The 18,072-nt window shown below is 34.9% G+C and overlaps 1 protein-coding gene across 3 annotated transcripts in view; it reads left to right on the top strand.

Annotated features, from left to right (window-relative positions):
- The window catches only part of rai14 (retinoic acid induced 14), a 51,128-nt gene that overhangs the window by 8,301 nt on the left and 24,755 nt on the right, over positions 1-18,072 (top strand). For 2 of the 3 annotated variants that reach the window (XM_051092818.1, XM_051092816.1), the window contains exons 1-4: positions 5,881-6,023; positions 11,268-11,398; positions 15,912-16,000; positions 16,110-16,174. In XM_051092818.1, the coding sequence (XP_050948775.1) occupies positions 5,985-6,023; positions 11,268-11,398; positions 15,912-16,000; positions 16,110-16,174 (324 nt within the window). In that variant the 5' untranslated portion in view covers positions 5,881-5,984. Of the gene's footprint in view, positions 1-5,880; positions 6,024-11,267; positions 11,399-15,911; positions 16,001-16,109; positions 16,175-18,072 lie in introns of those variants that run through there. The other variant, XM_051092817.1, reaches the window with a different exon arrangement.

Raw genomic sequence — 18,072 nt, 5'->3', positions numbered from 1 at the left:
TTAGCCGTCAGGATGAATCAAGCACGTCTGGCTCTGTAAACTGGCTTCGGACTACTATTGCTTCAGGAGGCTCATCCCAGATAAGTCTCTGTGTCTGTGTTGATTGCTTACAACAACGCAATTTATTTCAGCTATGCTCTTTTCTTTTTAAGTACATTATCTTAAGACGAAGACTGTGGGTGTCACCTGGTGGAAATAGTAGGGCTGGTAATTTAATGAGATTTATTATCAGTTACGTTAATTATAAAAAATGTGATTAAAATGTTTACGCAATTAAGCAGGATGATTGAACAATACGTAAATCCTGTAATGAAGAGTCTTCCCAGAGGTACTCGCTTCATGTTTTTGCCAGGCCAGATTCCAGTCGCATTACTACTTCACCCAAAAATGAAAATTCTGTCTTTAATTACTCTTCCTCATGTCGTTCCAAACCCGTAAGACCTTCGTTCATCTAAAGAACACAAATTAACATAATTTTGATGAAATCCATCATGGACTGAGATGGAAGAGGAGAAATTGTTGAAGTAATTATTTGTGGTTTTTTGCACACAAGAAGTATTTTCATAGCTTCGTAAAATTAAAGGAGAAGTTTGCTTCCAGAACAAAAATTTACAGATAATGTACTCACCCCCTTGTCACCCTTTTTTTTTTTCAGTCGTAAAGAAATTGTTTTTTGGGGATAACATTTCAGGATTTCTCTCCATGTAGTGGACTTCTATGGTACCTGCAAGTTTAAACTTCCAAAAAGCAGTTTAAATGCAGCTTCAAAGAGCTCTAAACAATCCCGGCCAAGGAAGAAGGGTCTTATCTAGTGAAACAATCGATCATTATTTAACCTCAAATACTCGTCTAGCTCTGCGTATACTCTGTGTTCAAGACAGTTATGTCAAGTATGTCGAAAACCCCCATCTCATGTTCTCCTCCAACTTCAAAATAATCCTACATCACTGCAGAAGTACCGACCAGTGCTTACAAAGTGAATATTTAGAACCCTTTAAAGCTGCATTTAAACTGCATTTTGGACCTTCAAACTAACGGGCACTGTAGAAGTCCACTATATGGAGAGAAATCCTGAAACGTTATCCTCAAAAAAACATAATTTCTTTTACTGACGAAAGAAAGATATGAACATCTGTAAAATTTTGTTTTAAAAGTGAACTTCTCCTGTAAGGTTGAACCACTGATGTCACATTGACTATTTGTTGATGTCCTTACTATTTATTTGAGCCTTGAACGTGGTATTTGCATTACTGTCTATGCAGGGTCAGAAAGCTCTTGAGTTTCATCAGAAATATCTTAATTTATGTTCTGAAGATGAATGAAGGTCTTATGGGTTTGGAACGACATGAGGGTGAGTAATTAATGACAGAATTTTCATTTTTGGGTGAACTATCATTTTAACCATAAAGAGAGATCTTATTCGTATTTTCCATTTTATTGGGACTCAATACAAAGCGAAAGAATAAAAAAAAAAGAAAGTATAAAAAAGTTACAGAAGTTTAAGTTTACAGTAAAGATAATGTAGTATACTATATTTTTTATATGAAATAAATATTTTATAAAGTATGTCGCATTGCTATAATATCAAAGCCATATGTCTAGCCAAGTTATGTTCCAAATTTGAAGTTGATATCACATAAATTGTGGTTCTTGTCAGATTTTGTTTTGGGAACTATATACCACTGGCTTACACCCAAACTCTATTGAAATTTTCGATGCGGTTTTCTGTCACAAATCAATCATTTTCTGTCACAATATCACTACAAAACAGTTACCAAATATGGAACCTTGACTGTCCAGCCTAAAGTGAACTTTACTTTTTATGCGTACGCAACGGACAGTGTACAGTGCACATGACGCAAATTTTGTTGAGTAGTATGCACACAACCCAATTTTTGTAAACCCATTTAGAGACAGATTACAAAACTAGCCCAGTATTTACTCACCTGCCAGGCATCCTAGGTGTATATGACTTCCTACTTTTAGACGAATACAATCAGAGTTACATTAAAAATGATCCTGGCTCTCCCAAACTCTATCATGGCAATGGGCGGATATTTCTCTTCAACAGTCCAAAACGAGTCCAATAAAGTGAGTCAGTTCTGAGCGACTCATGCACAACACTGACATCATATGTCATCCACCTGAAGCTTCATCCATGTACTACCAGTTGGTGTAAGCTAGATTATTATGTTTTAAATATTAATATTTTTCTTACAAAAATGCATCGATTCACTACAGGAGGCCTTTATTCATCCCCTGGAATCATGTGAGGCACTTTTTATTATAGATGGATGCACTTTATTGGACTAGTTTTGGACTGTCGAAGAGAAACAATCCCTTTGAACTATCCCTTTAATTCATAATTCATGAATTAAAGGGATTCATTTTAATGTAAGCCTAATAAGCTAATGCTGAACAACAGCTTTTTAAACAGGAAACGTGTAAATATGTGAACTAGTTCAACTTTTATCAGAGGGTGAGAAAATTTCCCACTACAGGCTGCCATGCAGTTTTAAATGCTTCCTGTGAGCTAAACGAAGAATGTTGTAACCAAGTCACCACATCTAAATATTCACAACATACACCCTTTCAAAATGAAACCAAGAAATGAGATCTTCACTGCGTATCCAAACAGCTTCTCAAATGTTTGTATCCCCCAGGATATGTCACCCCTTTTAGGGTTAATGTCAAGGAGATAAAAGGACATAAGTTTTAAATAAACCATTTTAAATGAACAAGTGCTACTTTCACCGTGCAAAATAATTCACTCATATACATGGCAGCCAAGAGGTAGTTATAAAGCAGTGGTTGTTGGTCTAGAAGTTGACTCGCATAATGTGAAGCAACTTTTATACATGATATAAAAAGTGCATCTGTATTTCGGCGAATGTATGTCAGGAGTGGGGGTGTATTTGAGTGCATTTTATTTTAGGTTATCACTGCAATGGTGAGTGAGCTATAGATGAGAGCTGTACATAGAAGAACAGTGTTGTTCTATAATGGCAGCAGCGACTGTTGACAACCACAGCGAACATGCAGTAAAGCTGTAATGAGGAGCAATGTCACCACCAGAAATGTCACTCACAATAATGTAGTGTAAAAGTTCTTAGTTAAATGAATATCAGTTTTGTATAATTAATTCAGGACATTTGTACTTTTTACATTGATTGACAGCGCTTAAAAAATGAAAAATCTATTTGTACACTTCATACTTTTGCATATAAATCTAACTGATCTCTAATCACTACCAGTCCAGAGCTTTTCTGGACTTTCAGTCCCTATGCCCTCTAAACTTTACTTTCTACAACGTCTTCCAACCCTTTGTTTCATCTCTTTTCAGAGGCAAATTATCTCTAGAGTTCCTCCAAGAGATTTGGCCTGGGACTGAATTCAAGTTCAAGGGATTAAAAAGCACATTCTTTTTGAGCGGATGAGTTTGGTGGAATGTGATAATGAATGTGCAAAGTTATGTGCGAAAGGTCTATTTTAAGTCTTGTTCGCAGAGCCTCAAACAAGTCATGTGGTTTCTGTCTTTTTAATCCTCATATCTATTCAGACCAATGTAAACTACCCCACATTGTGCAATTGTTTAAGCAGCTGCAGATGTAGTTTAGTAGAAAAGATGCATTGTTTTTCGCAAAAAAGCTTCATATGGTTGGCATTAGAGAGTACTGGAAGTCATAACATCACAATTATTTCCCAGAGCTAGAGATACTTGCCCCTCATATTACTCAGGTCTGCTTCAGATTGGACCTAGACAACATCTCTGGGATTTATTTAAAGGTTAATCCACAGATGAACCCCTTTCTATAACAGTTTCTGGCAAAATAGATGCAGTTATTACTCAAATCTCTGAACTTCCATGGTACGTTCACTTCTGAACTTTGTGAAACAAAGGGAGGCATTTGTACACCATGTAATAAAAGTTTCCCACAAAAAGACTTTCTGCTCTTTATGGAAGAGGCGGTTGGTTATATGAGTAGAGTATGCTTTTAGTGAGTTAGTGGTTTGGGGCACTGTTCAAAAACCAGGTTTTAAGAACATATATGTGTGAAAACAAGCTTTAGGGTATAACAGAGAGACTTCAACAGCTGTTGTTTATCTGCACAGACCATTTGCATGAATCTAAACCAAGGATTTTTACTCAGACATCTCAGCAGTTCTATAGGGATGTCTTTTGTACAGTGAAGCACTGCAAAGATGTGCATTCAGACCGTGCTAATGCATGGTAAAGCCCTGAATGGATATCCAGATCCTTCCGTTTCAACCCCTCAAGCTCTTCCCTATTCACTGGGGTTTTATCAATATGCCACATGGCTAAAGTCTAATAATGAGATTAAGAGGGAGATTATGTCTTTAGTGTACTTTCACCCTCCTGAACTGGCATCGCTGGTATAGCCGGCTGAATGGACAAATATTAAAGCCGTCATATTTCATTTACATCATCTTTCAGATTTCAGAGCAAGCAGCTTTAATGGTCTTTTTGGACTAGGGGGTTTGCAGAAAGATCTTTTTTCCACTGTGTTACCTCTGTGGATTTTGTATATATATGCTGTTCAAAAGTTTGAGATGAGTATGATTTTTCATGTTTTTTAAATAAGATTCTTAAGGTCATCAAGGCTACATTTATTTGATCAAAAACCTATCAAAAAAACAGTAATATTGTGAAATATTTCTATGTAAAATAACTGTTTTCTATAAAAAATGTGACGCAAAGCTGAATTTTAACCATTCATGACTCCAGATAGTGTCACATGATCTTTCATAAATCATTCTGATATGCTGATTTGTTATTATGTTGAAAACAGTTGTGCTGCTTAATATTTTTGGAACGTGTGACCTTTTTTCAGGATTCTTTAATAAATAAAAAGAACAGCATTTATTTAAAATGGAAATCTTTTACCATTTTAACTACCATTTTAAAAGTTTGTGGTCAGTAATTTTTTAAAATTTACTTTTATTTACTTTTATTTACTAATTCAAATTTACGGTGTACACTACAGTCTCCATGCTCACAGCATCCCAAACACAAATAATTTTTATATTTATTTATGGGTTTTCAGTATGGGGTTAAAGGGTAGGATTATAATTTTTTTGGTAGTATTATATCACATTGTGAGTGTATAATTAGTGCCGTTTATTGTTTTCTCGTGTCATCTGATAGAGTATTTGGACCCGGAAGTCACGGAAAAGGTGACACTTGACGTCAGACTTAACAAGTGAATATTCTAAAAGATCACATGGCTGGAGAAAATTTACCTTTGTCATTACAGGATCAATTTAATTAAAAATACATGAAAATAGAAAACAGTTATTTTAAATTATATAAGTATTTCATATTACATTTTTTACTGCCTTTTTTGATCAAATAACTGCAGCATTGATGAGCAAAAGAGACTTTAAAAAAAAAAAAAAAAAAAAAAAAAAAAAAGTTTTGTACTTGCCCCAAACTTTTGAATTGTGCACCCATAGACCTTTTTGATATGTAGGTGTAAGTGAGAGAACCTGGGATGAGTGTAAAAGTTTAATAAAGTGTAATAAATAGCATCAAAGAGGAAAGCGATGGAAAATTGCCATATTTTTTTCTTAGTTAAAGCATATCTGGACATTGAAGCTTTTTTGCCATGTGATCATCCCTCATGTAGTAATAATAATAGCGTGAACGAGTGATTCTGAGGTTTAAACATTCTCACACAGGAATGTGCTTTTCCAAGCCTTTGCCATGCTGCTCTGAGCTTATCATCTCAGGAATCCAAGAAAGAGAAGCAGTCCAAATGTTAGCGGTGTGAGTGTAATCATTCAAACGGAGAACACGGCGAGTGCCAGGCTTGAACAGAGACGCGTGTGATAAGAGGTCATAGTCCAGACTTTTCTCAAGGTGCTCGGCTGCCGCTTTCGAATTTGAGAAGCTATTAGTTTGAAAGCCAACGGCTGGTTCACATGGCCTGATGTGGTACATGAGTATTTGATCCAGTTGGCTAATGTACAGGTACAAGCCGTATGAACCCATTCATCACCAGGTCAGTTTTCTATTTAGCACATTGTTATGCTTCTTTTGTGTGGTTTAGCATTAGGGCCTAGCGTGCTGAAAATATTCAGGATGACATGTCAAGTACAAGGATCACAACTTGGCAACACGCCTACATTGTTTTCACAGTGGGCAAGGAACTAAAATTATCTACCGTTTATTTTACTGACAGGCGGTGTATTTGGGAGATTATACAAAGTGCTAGAGAAGTATGTCTGATGTCCATTGATTCCTAATGTCTAAATAATGAAATTGCCATGTTCTTTCCTACTTGGTTAACTGCATATGTTTATGAGCAGATAACGCAAATTCAACATGAAAACCGTTTGATCTAAACCACTTGTCTTGCCTCTGGCTCTAAATATTGCACGGTTGAAGAGGGCCTTCATCAGATAAAAGTTAAATGCTTACACTGAGCAATGGGTGGAGGTTATTTTTTGTGCCATATGTCCCTGTTCTCCAGTGGTTATTTAGTCCAACAGGCCTTTCTGAGATAATGTTAAGTGTTTCCTGTTTTTGCAAAGGCCCACCATGACAAACGGAGATCTCCAGGCTGTTAAAGTTTCTTTTGGAGGTTGATGTAGATTTTCACATCTTTCTATAGCTAAATAGCTATAGCTATAGCTTTTTTCCGCTTAACATAAGATTAAAAGCTTATCATATCAGATTTGGCAGTAGACTGACAGTGATGTTTGTTTAGAGCAGTCCTTTGCAATAGCAAATGCCGGCCGGTTATGTCATCTTACATTCTTGCTTGTGTTTTGCATCCTGTTCCAGCATTATATTATAATTTATTTTTCATTTGTGCACCATTATTCTGTCAGATTAAGGACAGTAATCCAAAACATGCATTTTTATGCATTCTCTATATCGCAGAAAGAAAAATGAAATATTATTGCCATACATAGGGCCCTACGAAATCAGTTTTTTTTTGTTTTGTTTTGTTTTTTTTTAACCAATTTCCATGTTATTTTTTTTTCCAAATTAAGTTTTTTCCCATTTTAATTGTTCTGGATTCCATTTTTTTTCCTAGAATCTTTTAATGGTTAAATTAAGAAATATGAAACAAATACCATATTTTATTAATTAAAATTATGAAACTTACACAATTAAGAGCAATTTATTAAAGTTGTAATAAATTATATTTTTAAGGCCCTATGTTTTTTTTTTTTTTTTCTCAAATTCACTTTTTATTTTAGGAAATTCTGTGTTTTCCATTCATTTTCTTATTAATACATTTTATATATATTTTTTTATTATTTTTATTATTATTAATTAATTTTGTTATTAAAAATTATAATTATTATTATTATTATTATTATTTTTTTTTTACATATTTACCCACACACTGAGTAATATATTTCTGTCATAGTTTATTCAAGTTAAACCAAACTTATTTTGACGGGTTGCTGTGAAGACCTTTAGTTACTGTTTGTATATGTATGGTGAAGGTATTTTCTTTGTTTTTTTGGTGGTGTTTTTTTTATCTGTAATTTATTATAGATATTATTTATTTAAAAAAAAATGTTCCTTTTTAACATCACTAAATTAAATGTTTCCTTAAATTTTTATTTATTTTTTTTAGCCATTTGAAACCAATGTGAATATGAAGCGTAAATTTCAAAGAACGAAAGCAAAACTAGATTTTTATTGTGGAAACTCAGTAGCTCAGTTTTATTGTAGTAACTCAGTAACCCAAACTCTGCGTTGGTGTTGCAATATGTGTCATATACATACTTTTCTGAGAGTTTCTACTGTTTATTTATTTCATTATCATTGTCAAGAACGGTTTGTTAAACACTATTTTGCTGTTCACTTTCTTTTCGACTGGAATTTCTGTTCGTTCTTGTTTTGCTGTAACTGTTCATAGTAGAAAAACAAAAACATGTACCTCAGAACAAAATGTACTAATAATCCTGGTTTTTCTCCAGCATCAGAGGGAATATTATAGACCCATATTGATTTTCTCAGCATGTCTGTTTTCAAATGTAGTTTCAGTCGATGTGTTCTGAAATACACTGCTAATGATGTTTGAGCGTCTATGAGCGGCAGGAGGCTAATTCAGTCTTTGTTTCTTTAGAAATGCTGTCTGTTTCTTTTAGAAATGATCTTCATTTGTTTCATGAGTTGACTTTAAATAGCATCAGCTGATTGCCGATAGTAGGCCAAAGTCAAGCAGCTCCCAAAAATAGTGCTGGGTTTACTGTGGCTCGTGTAATGTTACACTGCATTTTAAAAATAGTGACAGATTTAAGCGGTGGCCTCTGCGTTTCGCCGGCTGACCTCTGCGGTCTGCTTTCAGCTCACTGCCTAGACTACATTTAGAGCAATTGCATTCTGGCTTGTTCAACTTTTTAGTATCTGTGGACTTCTCAAAATGGTTTCCTGCATTGATAACTTCAAAGACGGTCTTCAGACAGTTGCTCTGATTTACTATGTTCAACATTAGGCATTGTTTCACTGTCATGCACAGCTACAAAGACTAGATTTGCCTGCGTTTGAATCTCAGCTGTGAATAAGCCCTTGTTAGGAAACGGTTTCATCCGTTCCTGCGGTGCCTGTGAGGTTTCAGAAGAACTGGAAGGAAATAATATGATTCATGCCGCAGGCGTTTCATTTCCTTTGAGATGCCTGTAAATTATAGGTGAAATTCAGGTGACTTCATCCGTTGTTGCTTGATTGCTTTCTTTTTGACCTCACTGATTTAGATGGAAATTTTTGTTTGTATGGATCAACAAGTGTCAATAGCAATCAGTTTTTTTTACATTTACGAAGGGCTGTTATTCAGTGATACAGTATGAGTAATTGTGACTGGTAGGTTTGTAATATGCACAGACTTTAGCGCCCCCTGGAAAGAATTTCTAGTGTGTCTTTCTTGTTAGATTTAATGCATAGCCAACCCCTATTTGAATCAGATAGCTTGAGATGCAAAGGCATCATTGGTGTCATTGCATCATTCTTTCATGCTGGAAGTTTGGAGGAGGCGTATCTTCTATTCCCCTTTTAGCCATACTAAGAGCGGCTTCTGTGATTGATCTGCACCCTTTCGTCTTTCTCTCTTCAGCCTCTTTCAAAGTGTGTAAAAGCTCTTTCAACATGCTCTCTCATTTGTTCAAACTCATGTTCTTTGAGCTTGACTTATAAGTATACAGTTTTCAAAGGTCATGGGTGAAGACAAATGGGGAAAGCTGGTTGATTTCCATTTGGGTCTTCTGAAGAGAGGAAAAAATGCTTTTAGCCGATATCAATCATGAACTTGAAATATTTGCTCTTTTAAAACAATGGCAAAGTTTATTTCCAGTTCACAGACAATTTTAACTGCCTAAGACCGGATTCGCTCCATCAATTAAAGAGGAAAATGAAATGGTGTTTTAACAGCTCCCATAACCCTTGTTTCTGGGCTAGAGAAATCACTTTATGGAAAAACTTTCAAAACCACACATTTTTTGTTTGTTATTATAAGTCTTTGTCATATAAGCTACAAGTGTGGGCCAAAAGTCTGAGGCCAGCAGTAAAAAAGTTTTTTTTTTTTTTTTTTTTTTTTTTTCATTACAAATTGTTCAAATTGGCCAATTGAACCAATTCTGAATCTTAAATTTGCTGTTTTCTGAACTGAACGCCACTTAAAGGGAACCCTGGGTATTAAGACTTGTATAGGTTAATATAATGTATATGTATTTTACTGAAACATGTAGTAGAAAACCCAGGTTAATTAAACAATCCATTATTTCATATTTCCATGCCGTCAGTTGGTTGCACCCGTTGAGCTACTGGTGGTACCTGTTGCTATTTATACTGCAGCACAACTCTTGTTAATAAAATACTGATACAGTGACCACGATGGATATACAGTTGAGGTCAAAAGTTTACATACACCTTGCAGAATCAGCAAAATGTTAATTATTTTACCTAAGTAAGAGGGGTCCACAAATGCATGTTATTTTTTTAATTAGTACTGACCTGAGTAAGATACTTAACATAAAAGTCGTTTACATATAGTCCACAAGAAAGAATAATAGTTGAATTTATAAAAATTACCCTGTTCAAAAGTTTTCATAAATATTAATTCTTAATACTGTGTTGTTACCTGAATGATCCACAATTGTTTGTTTGTTTTTTGGTTTAGTGATCGTTGCTGAGTCCCTTGTTTGTCCTGAACGGTTAAACTGCCTGCTGTTCTTCAGAAAAATCCTTCAGGCCCCACAAATTATTTGGTTTTTCAACATTTTTGTGTATTTGAACCCTTTCCAACAATGACTGTATGATTTCTAGATTCATCTTTTCACACTGATGACAACTGAGAGACTCCTATGCAACTATTACAGAAGGTTCAAACACTCACTGATGTTCCAGAAGGAAAAACTACGCATTAACAGCTGGGGGGTGAAAACTTTTGAACAGAATGAAGATTCTTTTTTTTTTCTTTTTTCATTTAGTACTGCCCTTCAGAAGTTACAGAAGATAGGTTTCAAAGTAGGTTCAGTCTACCCTGATCTTCAAATTCCAAAAAAGTTTTCACCCCTTGGCACTTAATGCATTGTTAACAATTAACATTTTGCAGATTCTTCAAGGTGTATGGAAACTTTTGACCTCAGCTGTAAGCGCAGGCTTAAACCAAATGCTGTACCATTGATTTACACCACAAGGAGTCTAAACACTCCCAGATATCGAGTAAAATCCGCGCTGAGAAACTCCTTCAGTGGCTGCGGTGTCATGACAAGCATTGCATGTTTTCATCCTGCCAGTATGACATCTAGTGTTTTTGCCTCTGCCGTTTGTAAGTTCTTTCAGTATCTGTGGTCTACTAAAAGCCTTAAAGGCATCAGGGCTAAAGTGGAGAGAACAAAGACGCAGGTCTTTAAGAAGTTTTATTCGTCCACAGGCATCTTCCCATTCTTTTCTCCTCCTCTTGTCGCAAGGAAAGCAGTGAAAACATACGCCGCTTCTCCTGTTGCTCTTCGACTGAAAATCACAACCAAAAGCCACACGTGGCATTGTATCAGTATATTATTTTCTGAGTTGTGTGGAGTAAAAATAGCAACAGGCAGCGCCAGTAGCTCAGAAAGTGGAACCATGTGATGGCATCAAAATGGTTTTTCTTCTACATATTTCAGAAAGAGTCATCATTTATGATATATTAAGCCATATAAGTCGTAATAACCGGGAAGAACTTGTGAGATCTGTCCTTCTTCTATGAGGATGTTTTTAAATATTTTCCCTCCTTGTTCTTCTCTAGGCCCATGAATGGAACAAGAACGATGAGCGTCTCCTCAGTGCAGTGGAGCATGGAGAAGCAGATAAAGTCACCTCCCTCCTGTCGAAGAAAGGAGCCTGTCCCACCAAGCTTGACAGCGAGGGCAAGTCTGCGTGAGTACTGGAACTGAAATCGCTCTCCTTCCAATTTTAATCAGACACTGACCACTCTAATTGTGTCTTCAGCAGTGTTTTGAGAGAGTGTCCAGACTATGTCTTCTCCAGTCCACTCGAGAAGTGCATAAAATGAATTTGTATGTGTGTGTTTACAATCCAGCTGAAGGAGGGATGTGAGTTATGCTTTTTCACATCCATTCATCAGAGTGTTTATTTAGCTGTAAAAATGATAATCTAAACCCCAGTCAAACAAATTTAGTCCTTCATTCAACCCATCAGCGCTTTCTTTCAGTGCATTTACATCAGCCTTAATTTTTTTCTTATTTACCGTAACAGGCACACAGATGTTCAGAAGTGAATGCTCGTTTTGTTTATGCAAGTCATCCAGTTTTAAAATCATGCATGACACACATTTTAACCGACAATGACTTGGAAACACTTGAAATTCTGATATCAGAGTTTAGCTTTTTGGACTTGTTTTTCTTAGAAGTCAAAGGAAGGACACTTAAATATATGTTATACTAGTTCAAAGAAGTTTGAATGCTTTGTTTCTTTGTTTTGGCAGAGACGAATAGGATTTTCTTTCTTTATTGGAGTCTCAACCTGAATAATTACATGCTTGTGTCTACATTTTGGGGAAAAATATACATGTTTTGAAATGTTGTGGACAGATTTATTGTGTTTGTGAGAATAACAGGAAATTTAAATCCGCCATAAAGGAATTTGCTCTCCACGTTTTTACAGTCTGACATCAGAAGTTCAACATTTAGCAATATTTTAATATTTTAGCAAGAATGTTTTTAGTTTTCTCATGCAGAACTGACTCTTGGATTTAACTTGTATATAAACGTTTAAAAGTCACAACCAAAATGCTTAGGGATATAGATTCATAATGTGGACAGCATGATTTTGACCATTATATTTGAGTTGCATAAGAAAAACCTTCAAACATCAGTTAGATGAAAGAAAGAATAAAAACATTTCCATAAGCAGCACAGCAGAGATGAATCAATGAATGAGCTCCAGCGAGTGCAGAGAAGACGCGTTTGCTCTCTTCACTCTGTAAGTAACTCAGACACTGCCGACCTGAATGAGTCTCCAGTGTCCTGCGTTAGGATGGCTTGAGCCGAAGCGCTCTCATAGGCTCACAATAAATCCTTATCTGCCCATTTGAGGAGTTCATTGTGTTCGAGTGCTTGCGCTCCAGAGGGTTCACGAGCCAGAGAGGCACATGCAGAACACAGAGCCTCACTGTATTTCCGAACCGTCACGGTCGTCATGGAGATATAATTTCCTGATAATGAAGGAGTCGGACACGAGACCCTGTGCGATTTGATAATCATATGCTCTGGTGATCATGTTATTTACCTTGAAAAGGACTGCGAGAGAGCTCTTGATCATGTTAATTACAAAAGCACAAGGCAAATGCGGCAGCAAATGTGTTAGCTCTACCTTTTTAAAAACGCAGAACGTTTAATTGACTTTTACAGTTAATTAAATCTAGTGATGCTTGTGAATAAGATTCATAATTTAAAGAACTTAACCAAGAAAGTAACACGAAAAAGACATTTTGAGAAACATCTAGTTTTTTTTCCCCATACAATAGAAACCAATGGTAACTAGAAATGTTTGGTTGCCAACTTTCTTCAAAATATCATCTTTTGTGTTCTGCAGAAGAAAGTTTATAGGTGATGGCACAAAAAATAATGAGTTTTCATTTCTATGTGAACTACCTCTGTAAATGGTAAAAATGTGTTTCAGGCAAATTTGAAAGCAGAAGTGATGTACACTGCTGTTGTAAAGTTTTTAAGATTTTTAATGTTTTTTTGTAAAGAAGTCTCATCAAGGCTGCATTTATTTGATTATAAATACAGAAAAAGTAATATTTAGAAATATTATTGCAACTTAAAATAGTGGTTTTCTATTTTAATATACTTTAAAATAAAATGTATTTCTATCATTTAAAGCTGAATTTTCAGCATCATTACTTTAGTCTTCAGTGCCACATGATCCTTTAGAAATCATTCTAACATGCTGATTTATAATCAGTGTTGGAAACGGTTGTGCTGCTTAATTTTTTTTGGAAACTGATATTTTTTCAGATTTCTTTGATGAATAAAATGCTTTATTAATGTAATGTTTTAATACAGCATTTATTTCAAATAGAAATCTTTTGTAGCAATTTTCACTACTGTTCAAAGTTTGGGGTCAGTACATTTTTTTTTCTTTCTGTCTTTGTTTGAAAGAAATTAATACTTTCATTCAGCAAGGATGTGATAAATCGATCAAATGTAATAGTAAAGACTTCGTTTTAACTTTATATTCATCAAAGAATCCTGAAAAAAGTATCACACGTTCCAAAATTCCATATTAGAATGATTTCTAAAGGATCGTGTGACACTCAAGACTGCTAATGAAAATGCAGCTTTAGTTGCAAATAAATGCAACTTTGATGAGCATAAGAGACTTCTTTAAAAAACATTAAAAATCTTACTGATCCCAAACTTTTGAACGGCAGTGTATGTTGCTTTAATTCTTCCAAAAATACTGTCGTTTTTCCTGGACTGACCTTTAATAGCATTAGAGTGATGCATATTGTGCTTAAATTGCCATATTTGAATATTTAAAGTTCTTGGTCTGTTCATTTAAAGGTCAGACTCATGTAGCTGTCGTGAGTGACATAATTATCAAGGTCATTATCAGGACAACTTGTGTAGCTTTAACTCTTAGCATTATTACTGCCCAAAAGAGAGATCCCAGTGCGTCTTGATCCTTATCTTCCAGATAGGTTGTAATCAATTTCATGTAGATTAATTAGCGTTTTCTCAAGTTTGTCCTCTAAAGAGCCAATTAATGAAGAGGTGGTAGATATCAAACTAACGTGATTCAGTGGAAGCTATTTATTAAGTGATAGAGAACGCCGAACTTTTTAATCACAAGGAAACTTTCAACCCTCCCATTTTTTTTTTCTGTGCCCTCAGGTCAGAGATTTCATGACTAATGAAGGATTTAAAGAAATAGTTCACCCACACATGATTATTTATTACTCTTTAGCTGGGTTTCCTGTCATGTATTTTACTGTGAATTTTGGGATGTAGTCATTAATTTTATTTAGTTTAGGGTAATATTAGGTGGAAACACCAAGATGTAAATAACATCTCCAAATTGTGCATTAAAAACATACTGTACACTACAGTTTAAAAGTTTGGGGCCCTGTTTTTTTTAATAGAAATGTATTCTTTTGTTGAGTGGATGCATAAAATATGGCACTATGAAATTTGTTTTATTTGTTTTTCCTAAATTCTGTTTTAATTTGTTTGGATTCCATTTTATTCCATTTTAATTTTTCTACACTCTGTTTTAATGGTCATATTAAAAAAATATTAATCGAAAAGCTTGTCTAGTTAATTGAAATCATGAAATGTACACAATTTAACAGCAATTTATCAACAGTTCAACAAAAAATAAATTTTTAACTCCTTATGCAGTTAATGCATTTTAATTTTTTTTCTCAAATTCAGTTTTATTTTTACCAAATTCAGTTTTCCATTAATTTTCTAGATTCCATTTTAATGGTTTCATTAAATTTTAATACTCAAAAGCATCTCTAATTACCTGATTTTTATATTTAAAAAAAAAATATAAAAAAAATTGTTGTTGTTATTATTATTATTATTATTATTATTTATTTATTTTAGAAATACTGTGTTGTGTATTTACATTTTTCTGGTAATTTTTTTTCTAGTAAACATTTCTTAAAAATAATGTTTTAATAATAATTTTATTAGGAGTAGTAGAACTATTATTACATTAAGTAACATAGTCACAATTTCTTCAATTTAAACCGAACTTTGATTTTGATGAGCTGCTGTAAAGACCTCTAAGTTTCTGCTTAATATTCACAGACATCCGTTAATTGTATAGACCTAGTTTTGATTTATTCATCCAAAATTTGGCAAATTCTGTGACATTCCACGCTATACAGTAAATTCCTTTTTTTTTTTTTTTTTTTTTTTGACTGGATTCTGCAATTCCGTTTTTTGCGTTTTCCACATTGCGGAAATCATAGGGCCCAAAAGTGACAGTAAAGACATTCATTATGTTTTAATTTTCAAATAAATGCTGTTCTTTTGAACTTTATATTTATTCAAGAATCCTAAAAAAATATCATTGTTTACACATGATATGCAGCCTTTTTTCACGTTCTGAAGCTCTTAATGTATTTTGGCATCAGTGTTAATTGCTGCTTTTTGCTTGACTTGCTACACAGAATAAAAAGGATTGATCTAATGTCACTCATTCACACTAGAATGCTTTACAATTGCCTTAGGACATGCATACATGTAGAGCATGTCATTGACCTACCTTTGAAATCAAAGAACCCTCTATTTACTAAATGTAGGTTACAGACAAGATATACATGCTGTACAAACTGACCAAATGTGAGTGGCATTGCTAATCTGGAACTAAAATTAAGTGTTCATGACACCTCCCCCCCTTTCTTTTTCAGTCTGCATGTAGCAGCCACACGAGGTCAAGCTGAGTGCCTTGCTGTCATCCTGGCTCACGGGGCTGATGTATCTCTACAGGACGCGTCAGGTCGGTTACAACTAGATCAACATGTTTTCTCGCATTGCTTTTATGTTACGCCAATAACATGTAAAGTACAAAATGTAAATTAACAAGCCTTGTTTTCTATTCACATTAGGGTTTACTGCTTTACACCTTGCTGCCAAAAACAACCATCCTGAGTGTGCCAAAAAGTTGCTTCAGGTGATGTTTTCGAATGATTTTGAATTATAGACTGAGAGTTCGATGTACACACACACACACACACACACACACACACACAGATGAAGCGAATGCTAATGGGAACAACAGCCATGCAGTGTGTGCCAGCTAAACAAAGGAAGCAGATTTTGTTCTGCAGTTTCGTAAACTAGCAAATCCCACGGCCTCCCTCTGTGAGCTTGGAGAGTGTTGCATGTTTGGATGTGTGTGGGCAGGTTGGCATGTTCGAAGACTCCGCTCGGTCTGGTAAAGCGCCGGTTACCTTATCTAATGTCTTTTTTATTATCACTGGCGAATTATTCTCTGTTCCATGTGATTCTACCAGAGCTGCATAGATCTGAAATACCCACAGAATGTCAGCTCTGTTCACTAATGGGTGCCAGTATTGGCTTTGTCAGCATGGATTAAAAGTGGCATCAATATTAGCAATTTAACCCTGCTCCAGAAATTGTATTCACGCAGTAGGGCTCATAAATCTCACTTAAAAAGTATTTGGACATGGTAAAACACACTTAAAGGTGACATATCATGAAAATCTGACTTTCAGTTTTTAATTGCTATAATCGGGTCCCTGGTCCATCTTCCAATCCAGAAAATGTGGAAAAAACGACATCCCAGTAGCCTTTTTCTGCAAGCATGTGAATTTTTTTTTGCTTTTGTTTTTTTTTTGTTTGTTTTTTTTGCATTTTGTTTTCGCAAACAACACTGGTGTACCAGTTCTAACGCCATGGCAAAAGTTTGAGCAAAGCACGCTAACTGTTTTGTCGTTGACTCCACAGACGAGCACAGAACACTATTTACCATCCTAGAGCAGTGAATTTATTGATTTATCTACTGTATATTACACTGCTGCCAGATCTAATACAAACATGCAATTTCTTTCCCAGCTGTTTACCTTAACATACATAACCGATTGTTTTTGTAACTAGTGTGTTTTTAACATAAACCTGTGTGTATTTGACCATTTAAGCGCAATAAGACATGAAAGAGAACTTAGTTTAATACTCGCATGCTGTGTGACAGCCGTTTTCTGTGCGTGTGCTTCGCATGTGTGCACCCAGAAAACCATATCTCATAAGTTTAAACTAATGTGGTTTAAAACGCATGATTTCAGAGTGATAGACATGATAATCAAAACCAAACAGATGTTTTTTAGTAGAGTGTCTGAGGTACGAGCTGTAAAGGCACAGTCCTATTCGGGAAAAGGGGGCGGGGATCAGCAGCTCATTTGCATTTAAAGTGACATGCGTGTTTAAAGAAAACAGAGTTTCTGCTTCCTTTCAAAATAGGCGTTTTTAAAATGATATAATAAATGATCTGTGGGGTATTTTGAGCTGAAACTTCACAGACTCGTTCTGGGGACACCTGAGACTTAAATTACATGTTGTAAAAAGTGGCATAATATGTCTCCTTGTTGGAGAAAATGTTTGAATATTATCTCATTGGACATCAAAATTCAGAAAATATCCAAAAACCTATCACTATCAGTTTTGAACAGGCTATGTAATTGTTAACATTTATACAACTTTTTTTGTCAAATGATTTGCATGAAAAGTGAGCTGGTTATCTTTATAAAAAAACAAACAAACAAAAAAAAAACATAAACACCACTTCTTTTTAATCTAATTTAGTGAATACAAACACAAGTATTTTAAGTAATATATTGTTTCACATTTGTGGTTTCACATTTAATGAATTACTTTTTACACGGTGGTAAGTTACATTGTAAAGTACATTAAAGGGGTCATCGGATGCTAAGTTCACTTTTACATGTTGTTTGAACATTAATGTGTGTTGGCAGTGTATGTACAAATCTACCCTATAATGATAAAAATCCATGCAGTGGTTTTTAATTAATCTGTAAAAATAATATCCCCTTT

Source organism: Labeo rohita, chromosome 21 (assembly GCF_022985175.1).
Source record: "Labeo rohita strain BAU-BD-2019 chromosome 21, IGBB_LRoh.1.0, whole genome shotgun sequence".
Classification (NCBI taxonomy): Eukaryota; Metazoa; Chordata; class Actinopteri; order Cypriniformes; family Cyprinidae; genus Labeo; species Labeo rohita.
The sequence above is the reverse complement of the archived record's forward strand: the minus strand, read 5'-3'. Positions and strand labels throughout refer to the sequence as shown.